The sequence below is a fragment of the Prinia subflava genome, chromosome 11 (genome assembly GCF_021018805.1).
Source record: "Prinia subflava isolate CZ2003 ecotype Zambia chromosome 11, Cam_Psub_1.2, whole genome shotgun sequence".
NCBI lineage: Eukaryota > Metazoa > Chordata > Aves > Passeriformes > Cisticolidae > Prinia > Prinia subflava.
Window position 1 is genome coordinate 22880775 of NC_086257.1, and position 21123 is coordinate 22901897.

Below are 21123 nucleotides of genomic sequence, written 5' to 3' on the forward strand. Positions count from 1 at the left end.
GAGCAGCCTGCAGAGGAAAGGAGATGAAGTAGAGTCAACAAAACTGGGAGAAATCCTGTTTTTCCTGGTGTTTTCTGGCTGGGAGGGACTGAGAGGTGCCAGAGCTGCTTCTCAGGAGGGACCTTCAAGCCCAGACTTTGACCTTAGTGATCTCTGAGTTTTATCATCGTGTGAGGGATAAAAATAATGATATGAAAATCAAAAATATGACACACTTAGGAGCGTTTTCTGTTTCTGTCATGGTTTAACCCCAGCCAGCAGCTATGCCCCACAAAACTGCTGTCCCCTTCCTCCACAGAGAGATGGGAGAGAGAACTGGAGGGATAAAAGCAAAGAAAATTTGTGAGAACTCCTTAATGTCATATAGGGACAAAGGAAAAGGTGTTAGGGACAGAAAGTGTCTCCTTCAAAGCATCCCAAGAGTGTGAAATCCTTGATTTCTGCATTTCTCAGTAACTAAGAGGTCTCTGTCAGCCAACCCAGGGGTTTCCTAGTCCTCCACAATCCTCAGCAGGAGTGGATGCAATTTTCCAAATCTCTGGACACTTCCCATTTCACATCCTGGCTAGAAACAGACATCAGTGATTACTGACCATTATTATTATTTCCTGGAAAATTACAGGCATTTCTAGTTTTGAATATAAACTGGGATGGAGATGTAGAGGATTCAGGATTCAGGAGCACACATTTCTCCTGTGAGCCCTGGAGCTGCTGCTGCTGTTAGACTCCAATATTTCCCCTCTGGATCCCAGGGAATAGTGTCATTTTTAGGACAGACATTTTTAGTATTTACATATTCTGTGAAGACCCTGCTCAAAAAGGTCTTTTTCATGACTGAATTTGGGTATCAAGCAAGTTTGATCAAATATCCCAGCCATTCCTAGTGCCATTAAGATATTCCATAAAATACTTTCATTTTTCATACATTTGAACCTTGAAAGAGCAAACCCTTTTTCATCAAACCCTGAAAAATCCTTGTTCTACCAGCAAGGAAAGAAAGAGACTTATTATTCCAGACAAAGAGATTTATTATTCCAGGTCTAATAAAATGTTTGGGTTATAAGGAAGAACAGATTCCAAAATCTAAGTTCTGGATTTACACTTTGAGGTTAAATTCCTCCCTTCACCTTCACCTGGGGTCTCCTCAGCTTATTCTTGCATTTAGGAGTATTGGCAGTTGAATATCAAGTCATAGCCTCAAAACCATTTGATAAAATACCAGATATCATCACAGTTAGACAAAGAGAGATGGGCAGATTTGATTCAATAGGAAACTGTAATGTGCTGACATAAAAAGGGCTGGATCAGGTCAGGTATGATTATGTCTGTGTGGAAATAACATTTATTTTAACAATATTGTTAATTTTCAGCGGCCTGTTCCTAAATTCTCCCCAGTACCCTTGATTTTAAGCCACACTGACGAAAAAAATATAAATATAAATTTTATATTTAAATACAAAATATAAGTTCCTTTTTCTGCCACGCTTTTGTTACACTTCAGAAAGCTTTTGGAAGCAGGCAGGTGACACTAACAGGTCCTACAGATCCCAAGGCCCAGGATGTTCTGCCAGGTCTGGGAAGAGGAAATTCCATTTATCCTGAATAACGAGGTGGGATCCCAAATCTGTGGGTGCCTTTTCCATTCCTTTAACCATTAGGTTTGGGTTCTGTGTTCTTTAGTCATGAGAGATGCAAAGCAACAAGAGCCAGACAAATCAGATGAGCTGAAAACTCAAGCAAGAATATAATGGAGCACACAAAGATAATATTTTTTAAGGCTTTGTGAAAAATGTTTCGGATAAAAGGAAACGGGCAAAACTTGTCTCCCTGCCAGTTTTACAACTGCTGAAACAAATCTTTGCAGCTTTTTCTATAAAGTGAAGCCTTTGAAATATTCCCTCCTATGTTTTAGGGGGAATTTGTGAGGCTTTGATTGTCCCACTAAAGCTGTGAAACACTTTGTCTGGTTATTATTGCCTTTCCATGATGTTCCACGGGCAGACACATAATAAATCTCAGTGCTTTTGTTACCAACTTATCACAACCTGTTTATAGAGAGTCGTTTCAGAGCAGTGAGAACAAAACCAACAGCCTCATATAGAGTCCAGGCAGAGCTTGAACTGGGGACCTATATACTCTGGGTGTGGGAAGCACTGAATATACGGGGAAAAAATAAAAATAAAAAACTCCAACCACTTTTAATTTCCTTATACTTCAGGAAGTTGGAAGTTTTATGTCCCTCTGAACTATTTCAAGGGAAGAAATTTACTGTGGGTTGTATTTCTGCCATAGAGTCACTCGGGTTCATAGGGATAGAGGAAAGTTTTTGGGTTGGAGTCACTTTGGTCCTCTCAGGGTCTTCAAACTCTCCAGAGCTCAGGGTGACCAAGGGGAGCCTTCCCCTGAGGCTGCTGCTCCTGAGGTCTCACCCCCTTCCAGAAAAATTAATTTTTCATCTTAACAAGTGATTTTTCCTGATCAGGTCAAGAATCCAGAAGAAAAGATTCCTGGATTAAAAAAAAAAAAAAAAAGGAGTATGAACAAAGCAAGAGAGAGGTTCCCAAAAATACAAAAATGTATATTGAAACACTTTTCCATGTTAGGGAAAATCAAAGCTTTCATTATGACCCAAAAGGACACCTTTATTCTCATTCACTGTCTTTCATGTGACTAATTTCTGAGCCATGCACAGAAATTGCAGAAATTACAGTCTTGGAAAAAAAAAAAAAGGGAAAAAAAATTAAGAAAATTTACTCCTATTTTTCCACCTTCAGTTTAGAGTTCTTAGAAGTGACTCATCATCTTTACCAGAGTTTACATCCATTGTTATATTCAGAAACAGTAATGGCAACACCTTTTTAGCAAACTAATAGGAAACAGTGGATCATGGAAAATCTCAGCAACCAGAGACTCACCTTGGCAGGCAGCTCTGCCTCTCCAGCTTGGAATCTGTCATTGAATTTCAAAACTGAAAACAGGAGTACTCGATTCAGATGTCTTTTGAAAATAAGTCTGAGATACAAATTATTGAGATTGGTTTAATTTTATGACAAATATTGCAAATTACAAGAAGCTGTCTGGCTCCTTTCCGCATGTGCAGCAAACGCCGTTCTGTCCATGCGGATTTCACTCCCTCCAGCAGATGAGTCAAACCATTGTTTTCAAACAGGAGATGAGAACATCTCTGAAGGAAACGTCCAAATATTGTGGGAGTCTTTGAGTGAGAAAAAACTCAAACCTAGAGCTGAAATGTAGAGGATTGCCTGGAAGGGAACACTGGCAGTGCTTTGTGGAGCGGGGTAAACTCGAATTCGGCTGTCAAAGGCTGAGAGATCAAAACCATCAGTGGTGATTCACAGGCCTGGGGCTGAGCAAGGTGAACCCCTGGGCCCTGGAAGAGAGGGAGATCTGAGGGGCTGCAGAGTGTCTGGAGAAAGAAATGGAGCTGGGGAAGGTTCTGGAGCCCCAGGAGGGGCTGAGGGAGCTGGGAAGGGGCTCAGCCTGGAGAAAAGGAGGCTCAGGGGGCCCTTGTGGCTCTGCACAGCTCCTGACAGGAGGGGACAGCCAGGTTGGATAGGGTAGGTTGGATATCAGGAAAAATTTCTCATGGAAAGGGATGTCCTGCCCTGGCAAGATCTGCCCAGAACTGTGGTGCAGTCCCCTCCCCTTGGGGGATTTAAAATCTATGTGGATGTGGCACTTGGGGACACGGGACAGTGGTGGCCTTGGCAGTGCTGGGTCAGCAGCTGGACTTAAAGATCCTGAAGGTCTTTCCAGCCTAATTCAGTGATTTAATGGATCCAATCTTGGATGTGGCTCTGCCTTTCCTCATAACTGAGACAGGTTGAAGAGCCTGGACAGGGTCCCCTGATGTCCCAAGGGCCTGGCAAAGAGTACATGGACACATTCTGGAGAAAGGAGAGGCATGAAAAGAAATAAAAGTGTCTTTTATTTCAAGAGTGAAATAAAACCATGGTATGATTGCCACCTCAGATTTGGGAGTGGGCATAAGAAGACTGGATGGAAATAATTTAGTGTTTGGTGGTGAGTAAAGAAAATGGCAAAGCAAGAGAGGGAAATGTAACTGATGCAAGACATCAGGTGACCAAGAAATGCACAAAGAAGAAAGAACTAAAAGAGAGATTGAAATATGACAGAAGAGAATGTCTGAAAGACTTTCAGGGGAAGAACAGATCTGTGAAAAGAGAAGTGAGGGAAAGGCACACATGGACTTATAATGAAATGTGTCTGAGGCAGGTTCACATATAAAGCCAGGCACTTCAGAGAGAATGTACTTTACAGGTGTGTAAACACGTGATCCCAAAAGGCACTGAGAAATTCTAATTAATGCTGGCACTCAGCTTTTAAGGACCCCTCCTCTTCCGTGCTGCTTTTCTGCAGCTCAGTCCTTGTTTCATCACCAGAAGACAGAAATGGAAGTTGGAAAGGTCTGCAAACCCCATTTTTCCAGGTGGTTCTGGAACACTAATCTGAAGTGATGCTGAGGAGTTTCGTGGGAGGGATGGAAACCTTTCAGAGCACATTTTAATTTACTCCCCAACGCCAGAGATTGGCTGTTCCAGGGAAGTGGCAAAGGCGAGAGGAGAGGAAATGAGGAGCAGCAGAGGTTACCTAACACCACATTTTTGAAGGGAGCTCAATATGGTGTTTAATTCTGTTTTCAATCAGCTGCAGGGGAAGGCAGTGGTGGGGAGATGGAGTTGGAAATTCAGTGCTGGGATTTGGGAGATCCTGTCCCCAAGAATATGAAGCTGTGTTGTAGAAATTGGGCATTTTCTGCTTTCAGTTGGTGATGTTACACAATTCTATAGGAATATAAAATTGAAAGCTGCCATTCTCTGCTTTCCCAGACACCTCTGGCCACCATCTGTGTCCTCGACCTTTCCTTGCAGGAACATAAGAGAACTTCTTAATTTCATAAAATATAAACCCTAAAGAGCATTACCTCAAATTTACACCTGAGAGATCCCTTTTCCCACAGAAACAGCTGTTTAAATACAGTGATTTTTAAAATTCTAATGAAGTTTTTCATTTTAATGAACTTTTAAATATCTGCCTCTCATGGATCTTATTCATCGTGCAACGTCCAAGTGAATTTTCTGAACAAATGGAAATTCTCAAATGTTTAACCATTGATTTTTTTCCCTAGTAATAAAGTGGTCTGCATACAATAATTTCCACAAAACCCTCTCAATTTTGAAAGAGAAAAACTTTAAACAGGTTCCTTCTCTCTTTTCATATTATTTCTTCTTAAGAGCAACCCTTCCATGGCTCCCAGTCCACCTGCTGGTATTTGGAGATCTCCCTCTTCTGCAGTTCAAAAGAAAGACTCAGAAAAAGTTACAAGAATGGGAAATAATTCATATTTCTTTATCAAAGGAAGTAATATGCAATTTCCACTTGTAAATGTCCAACCTACGATGAATTGATACAATAAGAAATTATTATTATTATTACTATTATTATTATTATTATTATATATTTGGGGAGGGGGTTGAGAGCACTCTGTATTCTTGTTTACATCTCCCAGCACGAAGCTGCAGTGGTTCTGTTGCTGATGAAGCAGTAACACAAGTTCCCCCTCCTGAAAGCTACCCAATAGTTTCATTTTTAGGAGTGCTCAATTTGGCCTAGATTACATGGTCGTGAAAGTTTGTGACTCATGCACTTCCTCCCACTCACAGAAATAAAACAGTAGTAGAAAATATAAAGAAAAATGCCACTGTGATGAAATCCATCAGGACACGATGAATCCAGAGGATTTTGGTTGGTGCAGGGCTCTGTGGAGCATCCATCCTGAAAATAAATCATGATTAGGGCAATTTCCATTGAAAACAAATCTCAGATATCATATCCTGGTGTAGCATCAACTACGCAGTCTCAATTGCAAATTTAGTCTCTAGAGATAAGAAAAGCATTGAACACATTTATCCAACAATTTCTGAGTGCCTGGGATGAACTTTATTAATGGCAGAGAACGGGAGGAATGGAACCAGCAATAATATCCATGAGCACAGTATTTACTCTTCCTCAGAACCAGCTGGGCTGACAAATTTTACCAAACACACTGGGAATTTTAAACACAGTATTAATAGTTTTATGGCTATAAAAGCATTTTTCTCTCCTTTCACGCTCTGTTTTTTTGTTTCTGATGAAGCCCTGGTTTGTTCCAGGGATAAGCCTGGTTAAGATGTTTTGTAAGTTTGTGTTTTTCCAGGTCGTGAGGAGGAAGAGGGGTGGCAGAGGAGATAAAAGAGCCTCAGAGGATGACTAAAAGGGCAAGTGCCATGTGCCTTCCTGTCTGCTTATTCTTTTACTTACCTGTTGTGGAAGGGAGTTCCTCCTTCAAGGTCTCAGTGGGGTTCAGGAACTTCTTCCATTTCCAAATATCCCTCTTCAACCTCTACAAGTTAAGACTAAAAGTTACGGCTCCATTTGAGTTCTTCCTGCAGCCAAGACTGTTAAGAAATAACAGCTTTGAAAAGTGGCCCTTGAAGGCTGAAATTGATACCACACAAAAGGGCAGAAGGATCTTACAAAATACTTTACAGGAACATGGGAACAAAAAAAGGTGAAGTTGTTCCTGCAGCATAAAGAAGGACTAAGCTGCCTCTATCGATTTTATCCAAAAGTGATATAAATACAAAATGTGAATATTGACCCCAGAACCTGAGTGCTGGAGAAGGTGTGAAATCATCCCAGTGACTCTGACAAAGAGCAGGGGGACAGTCCCAGACCCCTGGGTTAAAATCCCATCTCATCCATGCTCTGTGTGGGGTTTGGGGTTCCTGGAGCAGCCCCAAACCGGGCTGGAACATTTCAGGGTGAAGAGAGCCCAGTGCAGCACGGCCCAGGGGTGTCAGAAATGCAGGCAGGACTCGTTACTCCGGCTCAAACTCCTTATTTCTCCTGTCCAGGAGCCAGGGGTTGGTAGCTCCCAGCTCCCAAATGCTCAGCAAAGAGCTGAGGCAGAACATCCTGCATCTAAATGTCTCAAATACTCTTTATTTATGACCAATACCTTGAGGCCTGCCCTGTACACAGAAGGAATTTCTGACATGCACGAGTAAGAATTGCTTCAGCTCAATGGGTGCTCCATGAGGCTCTTTGGAGAGACCAAAAGACCAAAAGACCAAAAGACTTTTTCACAAGACAAAAAACACGATGGCAAATAGCACAAATAACAAACACCCGAATAAAAAGGAACAACAGCTTGTTGCTTCATTTCCTGAAACTGATATTGGTCATAACGGCACATCCCACGATAATTTATAGTTAAAGGCATTTCAACAGGCAGCTGCTGTGTCCAGGCTGGAATCTGGAAGGAATATCCTGAGCTTTATTTAGCCTGTGAAGGTGTAAGAAAGCCTGGCTGCAAAGGTTCTTCTCCAGTTTCTCTCAGTTAAGGACTTTGCCAGCTGGATCCTGCTGCTTTCTTCAGGGATCAGCAGAAGGAATAATATTTACCCAGGCTAGGACTTGCAAAGCAGTTTCCCTTCGCTCTGGCTCAGGGACACTTTGCAGTCACTGGATTATGGACTCGTGTGTGTGATCTGGGAGTGAGAACTGAGCACAGCAGGCTCTAATGAACTTCCCAGAACGAGCTGATTAAAAAGGGAGTTTGGAGGACTGGAGTCTGCACATCCCTCACACTCGTAGTGCTCGGCAGAGGAGCCCTTTCCTTCCTTACTGTGGGAACCTCAGTAAGGCTCAAATGCCACAAAATCAGGATTTTTGCACCTTATTAAGGAACAATTATATGAGATTTTTTTTTTTCATTTCAGTTATATGAGCAATGTTTAATTATTGATATTTTCAGAAACTGATCACTATTTTCTTACACCCGTGGAGCCATTCAAGCAAAGCCTTACAAACCCTACCCCATCATCCCCCCAAGGACCACACCAGCACCCCAAATTGAGATGAACCTGGCAGCCAGTGTGCTGCAATGGGAAAATGAGCTTAGGTATAAATATCACCCTTGCTGGCCTTCAGGAATCATGTGAGACATCTGGCTGTGCTGGCCTGACTAATGCCACAAACACTTCCCCTCCTCTGGCTCCGGGGAGGGCCTGGAGCTCCTCATCAGCATTCCTGCTAATTAGGAGTGTCCTCCTGTCCAAGTGGGAAAGAGGAAAAACAACAAAATGTTTTCTTCCAAAGTGTGAGGGGGGAAAAGAAGAAAAGGTTCCTCTGTTTGGTTTGGACCTTTAAGATCATCCAACCATCAGATGTCCAGGGGCACCCCTTACTCCCAGAGCTACCCTGGGGGTGAAACTTTGAGCTTGTCCTCCTTGTTTGATGCTGAGCTGACTGTTTCCATTATTCTCAGAGGCTTTGTACTGCAGCTGCAGGAAACCTGCAGGAGCTTGGGTTGTTTCTGCTGTTGCACTCCCTCCAAGGCCATTCCCCCTCCTGGTTTTCTTGTGCCCCAGGTAACTCTCCATGAAATGCCACCCATGGAAACAGCTGATGGCCAGTGCTGCCCAACAGCCTCCAGAGATCACAAAAGCCAATCAAAGGGATTCAAATCCCTCTCTCCTGCCTTTAAACCAGCTTTTAAAAGAAAAGGGGCCAAATTGGAAATGAGCTTCAGCAGCTCCAGGCAGGGTGAAACCAACCCACTGACACTGAGAGGGACAGGTCTCCCCTGGATTTCAATCCCTCCTGCACAGGGGCAGCAGAATTAACACCAACTTTCATCCACCCCAGTGGGCACTGAGACGTGGGATTGTTCTTCTTGTGCTCTGGAGAAGCACACAACCTGAGTCACAGACAGAGCAGTGGAACAGGAACGTGGTGACAGCTTGGGACAGCCTGAGCTAGACTGTAGGACACATCTTACAAAGGCAAATCCTAAAACACCCTAAACATTTTTTTTCAGGAGGGTTAGCAGAGAGTGTTTTCCATTCTGAACTTCTTCAAAATACAACTTCACACTACAAAAGACTAATCTCTGTTGTAATGGTGGAATTCACTCTATGAGTTTTCACTCTCCTGTTCAGAACTTGCTCACAAAAAATAAAAGGGAATATTTTCCAGGTACTTTATATCCTGAATGTTTACCAAAACCAGTCAGATGATGAATTACATTTTTTTGTGTATCTGTATGATAAACCATTTGTAAAGGTAATGCTGTGTGAATATTAATAAAAATGCATTGTTTCTCAGGCTATATTGATCATATTAATGAGAATGGTAATGTATGTATGTTTATTATGATTAACAGAGCTCTGTTCATGTTGCATTTTCCATTTGAATGAAATTAACTTTCTCTTTCTAAAGTTGCTGAAGATGAATATTAAATACAGAGAAATGATTGGTTAATAAGTTCTTCCAAAACCCTTTTCACGCCTATATCAAATTTAGTACACTTGCCATAAATTAATCTTGAAAACTAAAAGTTATTGGCAATTGTGGATGGAAAAACCCAAAGGGGGAAGAAGGTGATCTAAGTAACAACAAGTACAACCAAGAAACTTCCACCTAAAGACATATTTTACCAAAATAATTTACTATAAATGAGCGGCTGTGCCACTACCAGAGTAGAGAGAACCCAGCCCATAATTTCAGGGCATATGCGAAGAGAAAATATTGCTGCAGGAATGAGACAAATTCTGTTTACACCAGAGTTTGAACACAGGTGGTTTCAGTTTGTGTTTTGTTTTTGTTTCATTTTGTGTTTAGTTTTGTTTTGTTTTGATTTGTTTTTGCTTTGTTTTGTTTTGTTTCATTTTGTGTTTTCTTTAGTTTTGTTTTTTCTGCCTTGCATTTCTTTTCTGGGAGCAATTCAAAGAACTGTATTTCTTCATTGCCTTAAGACTTGCTCCTGCAAATGGTAAAAAGGCTGGAAAAGGAAAAAGATTCTTTCTAAGATATTGAGTGGAGCTCATATTCCTGGTCTAGCTGAAGATGTCCCTGTTCATTTCAGGAGGTTGGATCTTCCCAGGTCTTTTCCAAGCCATATTATTTGTTGATTTTCTCCAAACAAAACTTGGGCCTTCTCTGAATGAATCTTGTCTAAGAGAGGTGATTTGACAAGATAAAATCACAAAATAAAAGCCTGTCCTGAAGATGCACAGCCCAAACCCTGCTCAGGACACACCATCAGGCCTCAATGCCAGCACTGAAGTGGCAAAACTGGAATTACTGAAGCAGAGGTGATGAAGCAGTACCAGAAGATGAAAGAGCAGAGGCTTGAGGAATTGATAAAAAATAATAGAATGGAGGGCTCCATGCAAAGGGAACTTTCTTTTTTCAGTACAAGCAGGTTTCTGTAATCAATCACCAAAGATTGTCCATCCAAACCCAAATGGGCAGCGACAAGTTTGTGCAGGGTATTGGATTCCTGTCTGCTCACTGGAGATATTCCCACCATGCTTTACCCTTCTGTATGAATATTATTAGACTTTGAATTTGGTGCAAAGAGCAGGGAATTTTACAGCTCATTCTGGGCACTGCAATTCTCATCATGAAGTTATTAGTAAGAAGGAATGAACAGTAATTGTGAGGGAAAAACAAGGTTATAATCATAACTCGTTCCAAATTATACTCCTGTGATCTCCCTTTTGCTCCAACTGGGAGCTGCTTTTTAACTTGGGAAATTTTCAATAATAAAGTTAAGAAGGAAATTACTGGGCATTTCTTTGAACAGTAAACTTCCTAGAAATGCAGAGATTGTCGTAATCAGCAGGTTCATGGGCTTCAAAGTGCTGCGCTCACCTGACAGTTCTTTCAATCATTTCTTCAGTAAAATACCTCTGTCGCCATCGAGGCATTGTGTAATCCCCCCACACACCTGTAAATTATAATGTGGGATGTCATGATTTATTTCATAGCATAAAAGCTGTTAAATGAATACTGACAGCACCATTAGCGTCCTGATCTTGAACTGAAGTGCAAGTCAGCTCTGCTTAAGTCATCGTTCTCAGGAGCCACAAATAAATGTGCACTTGAAAAAGGTGCCGTGGGTTAATCAGAGCTGAATTAGTCAAGAAAAATCGGTGGAGAAGGGAGCAGCTCAGGAAATGACAGCCTGAAGCTCTTATTCCAACACTGCTTCTTGAAGCAGCCAATGCCAAAGACCCCAGAACACAAAAACATGGGCTGAAAACTCAATTAATTTGGAATTAACTAAGAGATATCAGTATTGCTTCAGCATCTTGTGCTCTGAGTGCTCCCACCCACACCTTCTGCCTTGTTGCCTCTCTCAGGATGCAGAACCCAAATGGGCTCCACTCCCTGGACTCTTCTTTGCCTTCTGCCTGGTGAAAAGTAAAGTAGAGAGAACCAAATGAACTCAGCTCAGGGTTAATTTATCCCTCCAACCATCATCAGTTGCTGTTGCTCTGCCCTAAATCCCAGATTCCTTGACATCAGCTTCTAGGAAAGAAAATGGCTCCTTGTGCTTGCACTGAAATTAAAAGTTTAGCTTTTATTCTTAACCTCTTCTGAGCTATGGTGATCTGTTTGAAATACAAATCTACTTATTTTCCTGAAATTCATGTTCTGTTTTATTTGTTCCCTAATGTAACACTTTAGCCCATTTTGTTGTTCTCCTACACATTTAAACCATTTTTTCCCCTCATACAGATACTGTCATTTCTGGAGGTGAAATCTGGCTGCCTGTCCTTAGAGCCTGATGAATTCTGCTGTATTATAAATATTTATCACAACTCTTTTAATACCAACAGCTGTGCTCCTTTCACATGCAGAGCTGGTTCTGTAAAGGGTCAAGGCCTCTGTACCTCTTCCCAGTTTCCACAAGATTTCAGAGTGTTCCCATTTGGCCCTCCACAAACAGGACTCCAGGATGACTGTTCCTCCTTAATGAGGGATAATTGCTCTCCCTCCCAATACAGACCTTATCCCATTTAGACATTATTTCTGCTTTTACTTGCGTGTTGATCCCAGTCATTTATTCCAATCTGTTTGTCCATCTAAAGGGATCAAAGGCAGTCAAACTAAAACACAAACCACTCAGCCTCTCGGACTGGCAGGCTGGTTAGTTCTAGAGTCATCCCTAATGATTCACAGCTTCTGTGAGAATCTCCAGGTTCAAAAAGTTGTTTGAATATGATCATTTATTAAGGTTTTCCCTTTGATGAGTCCAGAACCCCTCAAAAGCAGATTCTTTTTTTCTTCAAATGAGGGTAAATGGAATCTATCTGGCTTTTTTCCCCTGTTGCTTCCAAAAGGACACATCAGTCATTCCAAACTAACACACTTGAGCTGAACAGCTATTAAACAAACCCCAATCAGGCTTTATTGTGTGCTGAGGTGGTCTCTCATTCTAAATGAAGTGTTTCTTTTCTCCTTTAGAGCTCCACATGGGACCCTGACTGATGGAATAAGATGGCCAGTCTTCACTAGCACTGAACAAAACTATTTGACACTGAACACCAACACCTCCGAGGTACTGACAAAACTCCGAGCTCAGCACTGTCGGTTCTGGAAACACTTTTTCCCCAAAGTGGTGGAAATGACAGGTAACAGTTCGTCTCTAGATGCTTTTGTACAAAACTTTCATGCAAGGGTCGTTTGCTGGATGTTAATGTGATAATTGAGTTCAGATCTTTATATTCCTGTTTGTAACTGAGATGTTCAGCTGGGTAAAACTGAATTGGTGTTGGATAAAACTGTCCATGCTGTGTTGAGGGTGAAACCCAGAATGTGCCCTGTACTTGTGGCTTTGGGGTCACCTGTTGTTTTTTATCTTCTTTTTGCCAGAGTCGGGATTAAATGCTTGGGACAGAATTTTGTTTTCGGACTCAGATGTTTATTAATTCTTATCTACATTACAGTCTCACAAGCTGTGAGTTCTACAGCACTTCCAGCTAACAAAGTAAAAATGGAGCCATATCTCTCTCTCTACAAGGCCTTTTAAGGATAAACTGTCCAATTAAAAAATGACACCTAAATTATTTTTACTTCTAACCCCATACCCAACCACCCATGGCCAGCAATGTGGACTTTTCTACCCAATTACAAAAACCCACCCAGACCATGGAGAAGAAGGTGAAAAAAAAAGGAGGTTTTAGGACTCTGCCCTAAAACCTCCATCTTGCTTTATATCTATTCCTGTATTCTAAACCCTTAAACTCTAAGTTTTGCACCCTGTGATCTCACACACTTCTGTCCAAATTCCACCCCCACAACCCCAGAGCTGTCACTCAATTTTGGGAGCCTTTTCCACGGCCTCAGGTCAGTGCAGAGTTTGCCTGGGGGTCAGTGCCTGGCAGCACAGAAACCCTGAAATTCTCAGTGCCCAGGGATCCAACCCTGTTTTGTACCAGGACAAAACCTGGGGACACACCGAGGGCCAGCACTTTGTGACACAGAGTTTCTCTGTCCCAAAATTCAGGTGCAGCCACAATGTGAGACACTGGGTCCTGAAACCTCTGGTTTTTGGTACCCCCCGAAAGAGTCTTGGTGCCACCAGAGTTCCTGGGTATTAAAGAGAGCAGGAAAATCAGCGCTAAAGGAGAGTTTGCACTGGGAATTCTGGAGGCTTTGGATGTTCTGTATAAACTGTGGGGCCCTACAGGATGTTCTATTTGGCTTATATTATCTATTATTTATGGGATTCTATTTTATGCAACTGATCCCCCGAGGATAGGAAGTGCACTGCCACTGCCAAGAGGGGATTCTGGTTTCCAGCTCACGTGAGAGCCCTGTGTTTTATTTCTGGAGTGTCACTGCTGACAACCCAGAGGCTGCAGGATTTGCCCATAGAAAACAGACTGATTAGTGCCTGGCCATGTACACAGTGGGTTTATGAGGTTTTGCTGCCAAAAATAGTTGTTTGAAAATTGAAAATAATAATTGTTTGAAACTTTAAGGTCAGTTGGAAACAGAAAACCCTAATTTTTTGAAGACCTGTGGCACTGTTTTACCAAAGCCCAGCAACAGATGAAGTCTTTGTGCTATGGATTTCAAAAGGAATTGATTTTATAAAGTGATTTCGCAGCTCTGGAATCACATTCTGCAGCTTGACTTGAGGGAAAGTCTCGTTTCAAAAATGAGATACACTTTTAAGATGTTAATTAGTAATTTAAAATCTTCCTCTAAGACTCAGTTTGAATGCTCGTCTTAAAAAACACGTAAGCTTTAAAAATATGTAAACTGTCATGGTGCACAGATGATTCCTTCTGAAATAATTTATTCCCTCCTCATTTGAGTCTGTGACTGTATTATGGCTCAATTTTATCCCCTCTCAATTCAACAGATGTTTTTCAATTAAATCAAGAGATGCGAAATCAGTAGGTAAAATGAATAATTTATGAAGCCTACTGTGTGATTTTAAAATCACAAAAGTAGTTCCCAATTACGGGTGGATTTCAGGGAGGTTTCAAAGATCCTGACAACTTTGTGCTGAGCCAGGAGAACTGAACTCTCTTACACATTCCTTCAACCTGGCTGGGAAACCCTGGGGGAAATGTGGATCCCAAAAATGGGCTGAGCTCCAGCGAGCAGAGTTCAGCACACCCTGGGGGAGAGAGGGGCTGCTCTGCCCGGTCCTGTGGGGTGAGGGATGAGGCAGCAGCACTCAGGATCTGCCAGCAGACACAAACCCATCACCGTGCCACATTCGGTAACTCGCAACATAAATTTGCATAATTTAATTAAAAGAAATTCACCAGCGTATTCTTAGCGAAAAGAGAAGAATCGTCGTGTCTGGATCCAAATATAGAACAGAGGCAAGAATGTTGTCAACAAGTGGCACTGCCTTGTCTTGTATCATCTGTCAGTCCTTGAAACATGGCAATAATAAAAACAGAGTGTTTCCATTATGTTCCTCATACAATATTATCCAGTTCTGGCAGAAAACCCTTCAAAATGCTGTGTACAAACGTGATATAAGAGCTTATATTGCAATAGTTCTCCTCACTGAAATATTAGTTTGCATTTTCTCTCTCCTTTTATGTCCTTTAAAGGACGGTGCACACCATTAATGCAGAGATTTCCTCTTGTTACGAGGGTCTCTCGTTTCTATTACTCCTTCCACTGAAATATTCTTAGGAAAAGAAGGCTGCTTTAACATGAGATAATATAAAATGACAGAGAACGAGTGAGGAATTTTTATGTTTTCATTGTTACAAGTTCAAGTATGGTTCAGATAGGCAAAGTAGAATTCTACCAGGTAGACCCCAAAGAGGATAATCAAAACAACTTATTTTGCAGAAATTACAATTTTTCAACATCAAGTGATCCAGATTTGCCATGGATGTGCTTGGTCACCCCTTGCTTAATTCCTGACCCACTCCTAGCCCAAGCCTTGCCACCCACTGAGGGGTTTTAAAGCCTTTAAAGGCCAAGTCCAAATGTGTCCTGGATCTGCACCAGCCTGCTCCCATCACAGGCTGGGTGAGACAGCTTCCCTGAGGCGGTGAAGTATATGAGAAATATATATCTTTACTGTTGGAAAATTCACATTTTCCTCAAGCAATCATATCAGATATCTTTTTTAAAAAATTATTATGGTTGTAGGGAGGGAAAATAATAAGGAAAAAGTAAGGCTCCCCACAGTAACACAAGAGTAACAGCCATATATAAAATATGGCCTTGATACTTCTAGAGTGATTTGTATGAATTTGGAAGGCTTCTCAATGTCCTCTCCTCGAGTTTCAATTCATAAATCAATAAAGACACAAGTCAGAACCTGCAGTTCTATGTCCAGCTTGTGGACAAGTAGACCTGGGCTCTCAGTTCCCACCAGACACAGTTCCCACCTGGATTTTCACCCCTTTTCCTGCCCCCTGCCCAGCCCAGGACAGGCAGGGACCACTCAGCATTTCCCATTTCGTTTGGAAACCAGAAGGGTTTGTGCTGGCTGCTGCTGGGAGAATCCCACTGGAGGGACAGTAAACATCAGGTGACTTTTAAGTAGCTTTTAGAGCAATCCTATGTTAATTATAAAAGCATCTGTGTTAGACTTTAGCTCCTCAACACAACCTTTAATGCATCTAAAGCCCTTCCTATTTATATGAGCCCGTTTCCTCTTGATTGTTGAACGCTGCAGGCAGCCAAACTTTCCATTTACTCTTCCATTACTATTTTAGTGTGCCTAATACATATTTTTCTATTTTATTTGATATTACTGCATCATGTATCATCTATGAAGGAATCAAGCTTGGTTATTTAAATACATTACTTTTTAAAACCACACTAAAAACATCTTTTTTTGATGTGGAGGCAGAGAAATGTTCAACCTCTTGACCAATGAGCAACAAAGTTTATTATATTTTCTGTGATCCTCCAACCAGAATTGGGATTCTACAGAGATAAATACTGTGAATGGTAAGGATATTAAAAATTTGACTAAATAGAAAATTCACCATCAGAATTAAATTTCCCTGGAGTTGGATACATGAAGAAATGTGAATTAATCACAAGTAACCTCACTGATACTACCACACCTCCCAAAAAGGACTTATTGCAGCTATGAGCAATAAGGTTCTGTACCTAAACCAGCTGATTTCTTCCCAACATTTCACAGCATCTCATTGGAAAGATAACAGCCCTCAGAATAATTCATCTCCCAGAGAGCTCTGCTGACTTTGAGAAGAAATAAAAAAAATAGAAGAAAGTCCTTAAAAACACATGTGAAAAGGAATATACTGCTGTGGCTAACAGAGCTTTGATATACAGAAACTGTGATTAAAAGATATTCAATATAGATATTATTTGTTTCCTCCTTTCTGGACATTTGTGAAAAGACTCTCACCATGAGAATCTACAGCATAACCCTGGGGCATTTATCATATTATTGAACCCAGAAACTCGCAGGTACCTGCTATCATGAGCTGTTGAGGATGGAAAAATTAATTCTAACTTGTCATCCCTTATAAATTAACAGCTCTAGGGCCTTTATTCCAATCCTAAATGGGTTTTTGTGTATTAACATTAAGATTAGCACTTTATTGGCACATCCAGCAGTCCAAAGGATGGGATGGTGATAAATTTAACTTTGCTGTAACACCATTAAAGTAAGGGATGGATGGAATGAGAGGAAAATCCAGCTGAAGAATCAAAAAAAAACCTTTTTAAAATTTTTATCTGTTAAACTGGAACCTCTTAGAGCACAGATTCATTGCCTACAGAACCTGCCCTTTTCTCCTTGTCAGCCTCCCTGGGCTTTGCACGGGGCTAGCAGGAATCAAGGTAAAGTTTGGGATTGCCCCCGTGGCTTGTAGAAAATTCCCTGTTTTCCCTGTTAGCTGCCTCCGTGGCTCTGCAGGCACCCAGTGCTCTGAGCTGTGATTATTGGTCAGCTTGGACTCTCTGATCTTTCTCTTTTCTGCCTCGCAGCTGTCAGCTCTTCCAAGTCATGGGTGGTTGCCTCCCAGAGATTGATGATGTTGGTGATAATGGGATGCATTGACTTGTGACTTCAATTTGGATCTTATCACTGGGGGGAAAAAAAGCAAACAAATGGGAACCCGAGTTCTTATTTCAGTGTTTTCCACCCCCCTTTTGTCTTTTAGAGTCATAATGGTGGCTCCTCTGAATTTTGTGATGTCTTCTTTCTCCAGCTGGCTCACTTGTTCAACAAAATCTTTAAAAGGACTGAAAAGCCCCATAATTTATACTCCAGAACAGTGACTTTTAATTCAAGATGTGTCTGTGGTAGAGATATTCCAGTGTCTTTGGGCAGACTTTAAACACCTCTACGCCTGAATAATTAAAGAAGAGAGGTTTTTGAATTTCCTTTTTAATTCATAAGTGGAGGTTTTGCCTGAATAAATAAAACTGGACATCCAAAATCAAGAATAAAATGAGAAACACAGTTCAGGTAGTTTTCTCCAAATAATACTGCTGCTGCTTCATACACTAAATTACCAATCTATTTGACTTAATGTGAAAAAATTGGCTTTGCCTGAGACCCTGACTACGTCTTTAAGTTAAATATGTGCAAAGGAGAGGTCTTAGTCAGGAAAGCAGAATGTTGTGCATGTTTTGTCCCCATGTTTCTGAGTTTTCTCTGCAGAGCTTAGCAATGAAAATGAGATTTTATTGTTACCAGCACTTCCAAATCATCTCTGAGTTAATGACAGTTGTGTCCTGCAGAAAAAAAAAAATTGAAAGTATCTGAACTTTGCTTTGGTCTCTGTTGTAACCAAGCTTGTTTACAACTTCGAGCTGAGGGAGAAGGATGTGGTTAATTTATTGACATTTTTTCCCATATTTGTTCTTCGCACTTTTCTTTTTGACTGCGTGTAAAAGTACAGGACTTCCTGGAGAAAAAGTATCTGGGTTTTATTTCTGGTCTCACTGGAACCAAGAAGTAAATCTCATTTCAAAGTCTCATTAAATTGCCATCTGGATTTCCAGACCAGAAAGGTTTGGAAATGTTGAGCTAAACTGCAGATAAGCGACCAAATTACTGCTGCTCCTCCAAGCCCAGTCTGGGAATCGGCGAACTCCCTCCCCCGAATGTTTTCTCTGGCGGGGTGTAAAACACAGAAGTATTTCATTTTCACATCACCAGTCACACTTGCAGGCTGTAAAAAAGGGGGAAGGGGTGAATTTATGGAGGGAGAGGGGCTCTGCTGCAGCAGGAGCACATAAAAGCCAAAGGAGCATAAAGAAGCCACGGAGCTGTAAGCTCAGGAGCACCACCACCAAACCCTTGTGGAAGGGAGCTGTGCCGGGGTGGGACACCACCAGAGCTGGTCCAGAATGGATAAAGCATTCATGGATCATCAGCACCCTCTGAACTTCATCCTGAAGCCTACAGCTGACACAAAACCATGAGCATCAGGGACTGCTGCATCCTGCAGGTTTTATCCACCTTCTTGGTGGTGTCTGAGTGTTCCTGCCTTTCTCCAGGGTGTTAATCACCTTTTGGGGCTGCAGGGAGGGATCCCTGTCCATAAAATACTCTGGGAGCCCTGTGAAATGCTGTGTTTGTGTGACTCTTCTCATCCTCACCCTCTGCTCCCATGCTGATAACAAATTTGGCAATAAATATTTCCGTGGGACTCAGGATTAGTTGGAAAATGCCTTAAAGGTGGGGATGAAGCAGAAGAGAGAAGATGGTCTCGTGTTGACATAGTGCACCTTTGGCTGTATCCTACTCCAAACCTGTGCCCTTTATTCTTTAAACTTGGGGATTTATTCCATGGGAGGTTGAGATCCTGGACATGCATTGAAATCCATTAAAACAGTGGAAATCCATTTGTTGCCTTAGTCAAAGCTCTGATTTCACCTTATCTTTACCAGCATCTCTCTCATTTTGCATTATTTAGCCTTCAGGGTGTGTGGGTATATTCAATGCAGGGTGTATTGAACCAAAGGAATATTTTGAGGATAAAAAAAGAAAAAAAAATAGTGACTTTAAAATGATGATTTTGATGGACAGAAATACCCAAAATGTATAGTAAAAATATATATATATATTGAAAAAAAAATCCGAAGTATATTTATTACCCTGCCAAAATGATATCTTTGCACTCCTTCTTTTCTGATGTAAAGACAAAACTCTAATCACTGAATTTTCAGTCATTCCAGGTTTAAGAAAAGAAGCAGAAGACCATCCCATAATGTATTTGGAGCAGATGACATTGATAATCAAAATTATTTTTCAATTAGCATACAAAGAGATTCAAATTTAGATTAATGTAACCCATTTCATGTTTTACAGGAAATATTGATGAAGCAGAACGAGAGTGGAAAGCAGGATTCCATCGCTGGAACAATTACATGTCAGACTGGAAAAATCAATTTAATGATTACACCAGCAAGAAGGAGCTGTGCAGCCTCTAATTAATATGTTTACTCTTTCCAGTTTGTCCCTAGAACTGTTCATCAGGCAAATATCCAGGTAGCTTCCCAACGTGTCGAGCATTAAATATGTTATGCAGATTAAAAGGAAACGTTACAGATACAGTTTTGATTTCAGATCTTTCATTTATATTTTACCTCCTCTCTCAATAAAAAGAAATATATAAGGCACCTACACCCTTTGAAGCTCCCCTGGGTTAAGTAGGACTGTAGAGATTAAAGGCTGGAGATTAATGATGTACATATTATTATAAATACTCCCTGCTTAAATTCACCCTTCAAAGATACAATGTAATCTGTTTGAGGGAAATGGATTTTTTTTTAAACAGAAATAGCAGTTTTACAGCATTGCCATGCAGAACACAATCAGATTTAATCTTTAACTGCAACACCAGCACACTCAAGCCTTGTTTCAGACATAATTTCATTGACATAAACATAAAGATACAATAACTTTGCTGGGCACAGCAGGCAATATTGTCTTGTTAGACCAAAAAGTTTTAAGACTGCCATAAAAGTGTGAATCAGTGCTTGAATCTCTGTGAATCAGTGTGTGAATCTCTGGCCAAATCTGTAGGACAAAGCCATGGTAGGAGAGGATTTGAGCTGCATTGAAAGCCTGAAACAAGTGCGACAGTGAAATAAGCTGGAAAACCCGATGCCTTTCTCACAATCCTCATTTTTCCAGGGGTAAAGAATTATCAAATAATTAATTTACCTGTTTCCAGCTCAGGCACCCTGGGAAAAGTCCCTTCTATGGAGACAAGCTCCAAGTATGATTATTTTGTCCACTCAGTTCCTCCTGGTTGAGGGACACCCCACATTTACTGGAACACAAGGGGCAGGCAGATTTTTACACCTGCAGAAGAGCCTCGAGGAGCCTCGGTGTCAGCAGTTCCCCAGCCCCAAAATCTGCCAGGATGGAAGGCTGGGAAGGGGATCCCTGCATTGTGACCTTGGTGGGAAGGGCCCAAAGGCTCTTTGCCATGGCCAGGTGAGCCCCCTGCCCTGTGAGCTGGCATCTCCCACACCCCCTCCCACCTGCTTGAGCTGAACCGATTAAAAACCTCTAAAGAAACCCATGGAGAATTCTTCCTACTTCCCTGCTTCTGGATGGGGCTGGATTTTTTTCTGCCTGAACACTACCTTAATTGGTTGCTTTTCACTGGCCCAACTGGGAAGAATAAATGCCAAGAATTTGATGAATGTAAGTAGTATGTAAGAGCAACAAGCCATCTCGTAAATGAATTATCCTGAAGCTTTCTGTAAATGCAATCGCATCTCAGTGCATCTATTTTCTGTGCTAGTGATTGCAAA

General features: G+C 41.3%; 1 protein-coding gene across 4 annotated transcripts in view; it reads left to right on the plus strand.

The window, feature by feature from the left end:
- Positions 1-19911, plus strand: part of BCHE (butyrylcholinesterase) — a 44426-nt gene extending 24515 nt beyond the window's left edge. For all 4 annotated transcript variants that reach the window (XM_063408380.1, XM_063408381.1, XM_063408382.1 and 1 more), the window contains exons 3-4: positions 12343-12509; positions 19667-19911. In XM_063408380.1, the coding sequence (XP_063264450.1) occupies positions 12343-12509; positions 19667-19788 (289 nt within the window). In that variant the 3' untranslated portion in view covers positions 19789-19911. The remainder of the gene's footprint in view (positions 1-12342; positions 12510-19666) is intronic.
- The last annotated feature ends 1212 nt before the right edge of the window (positions 19912-21123 follow it).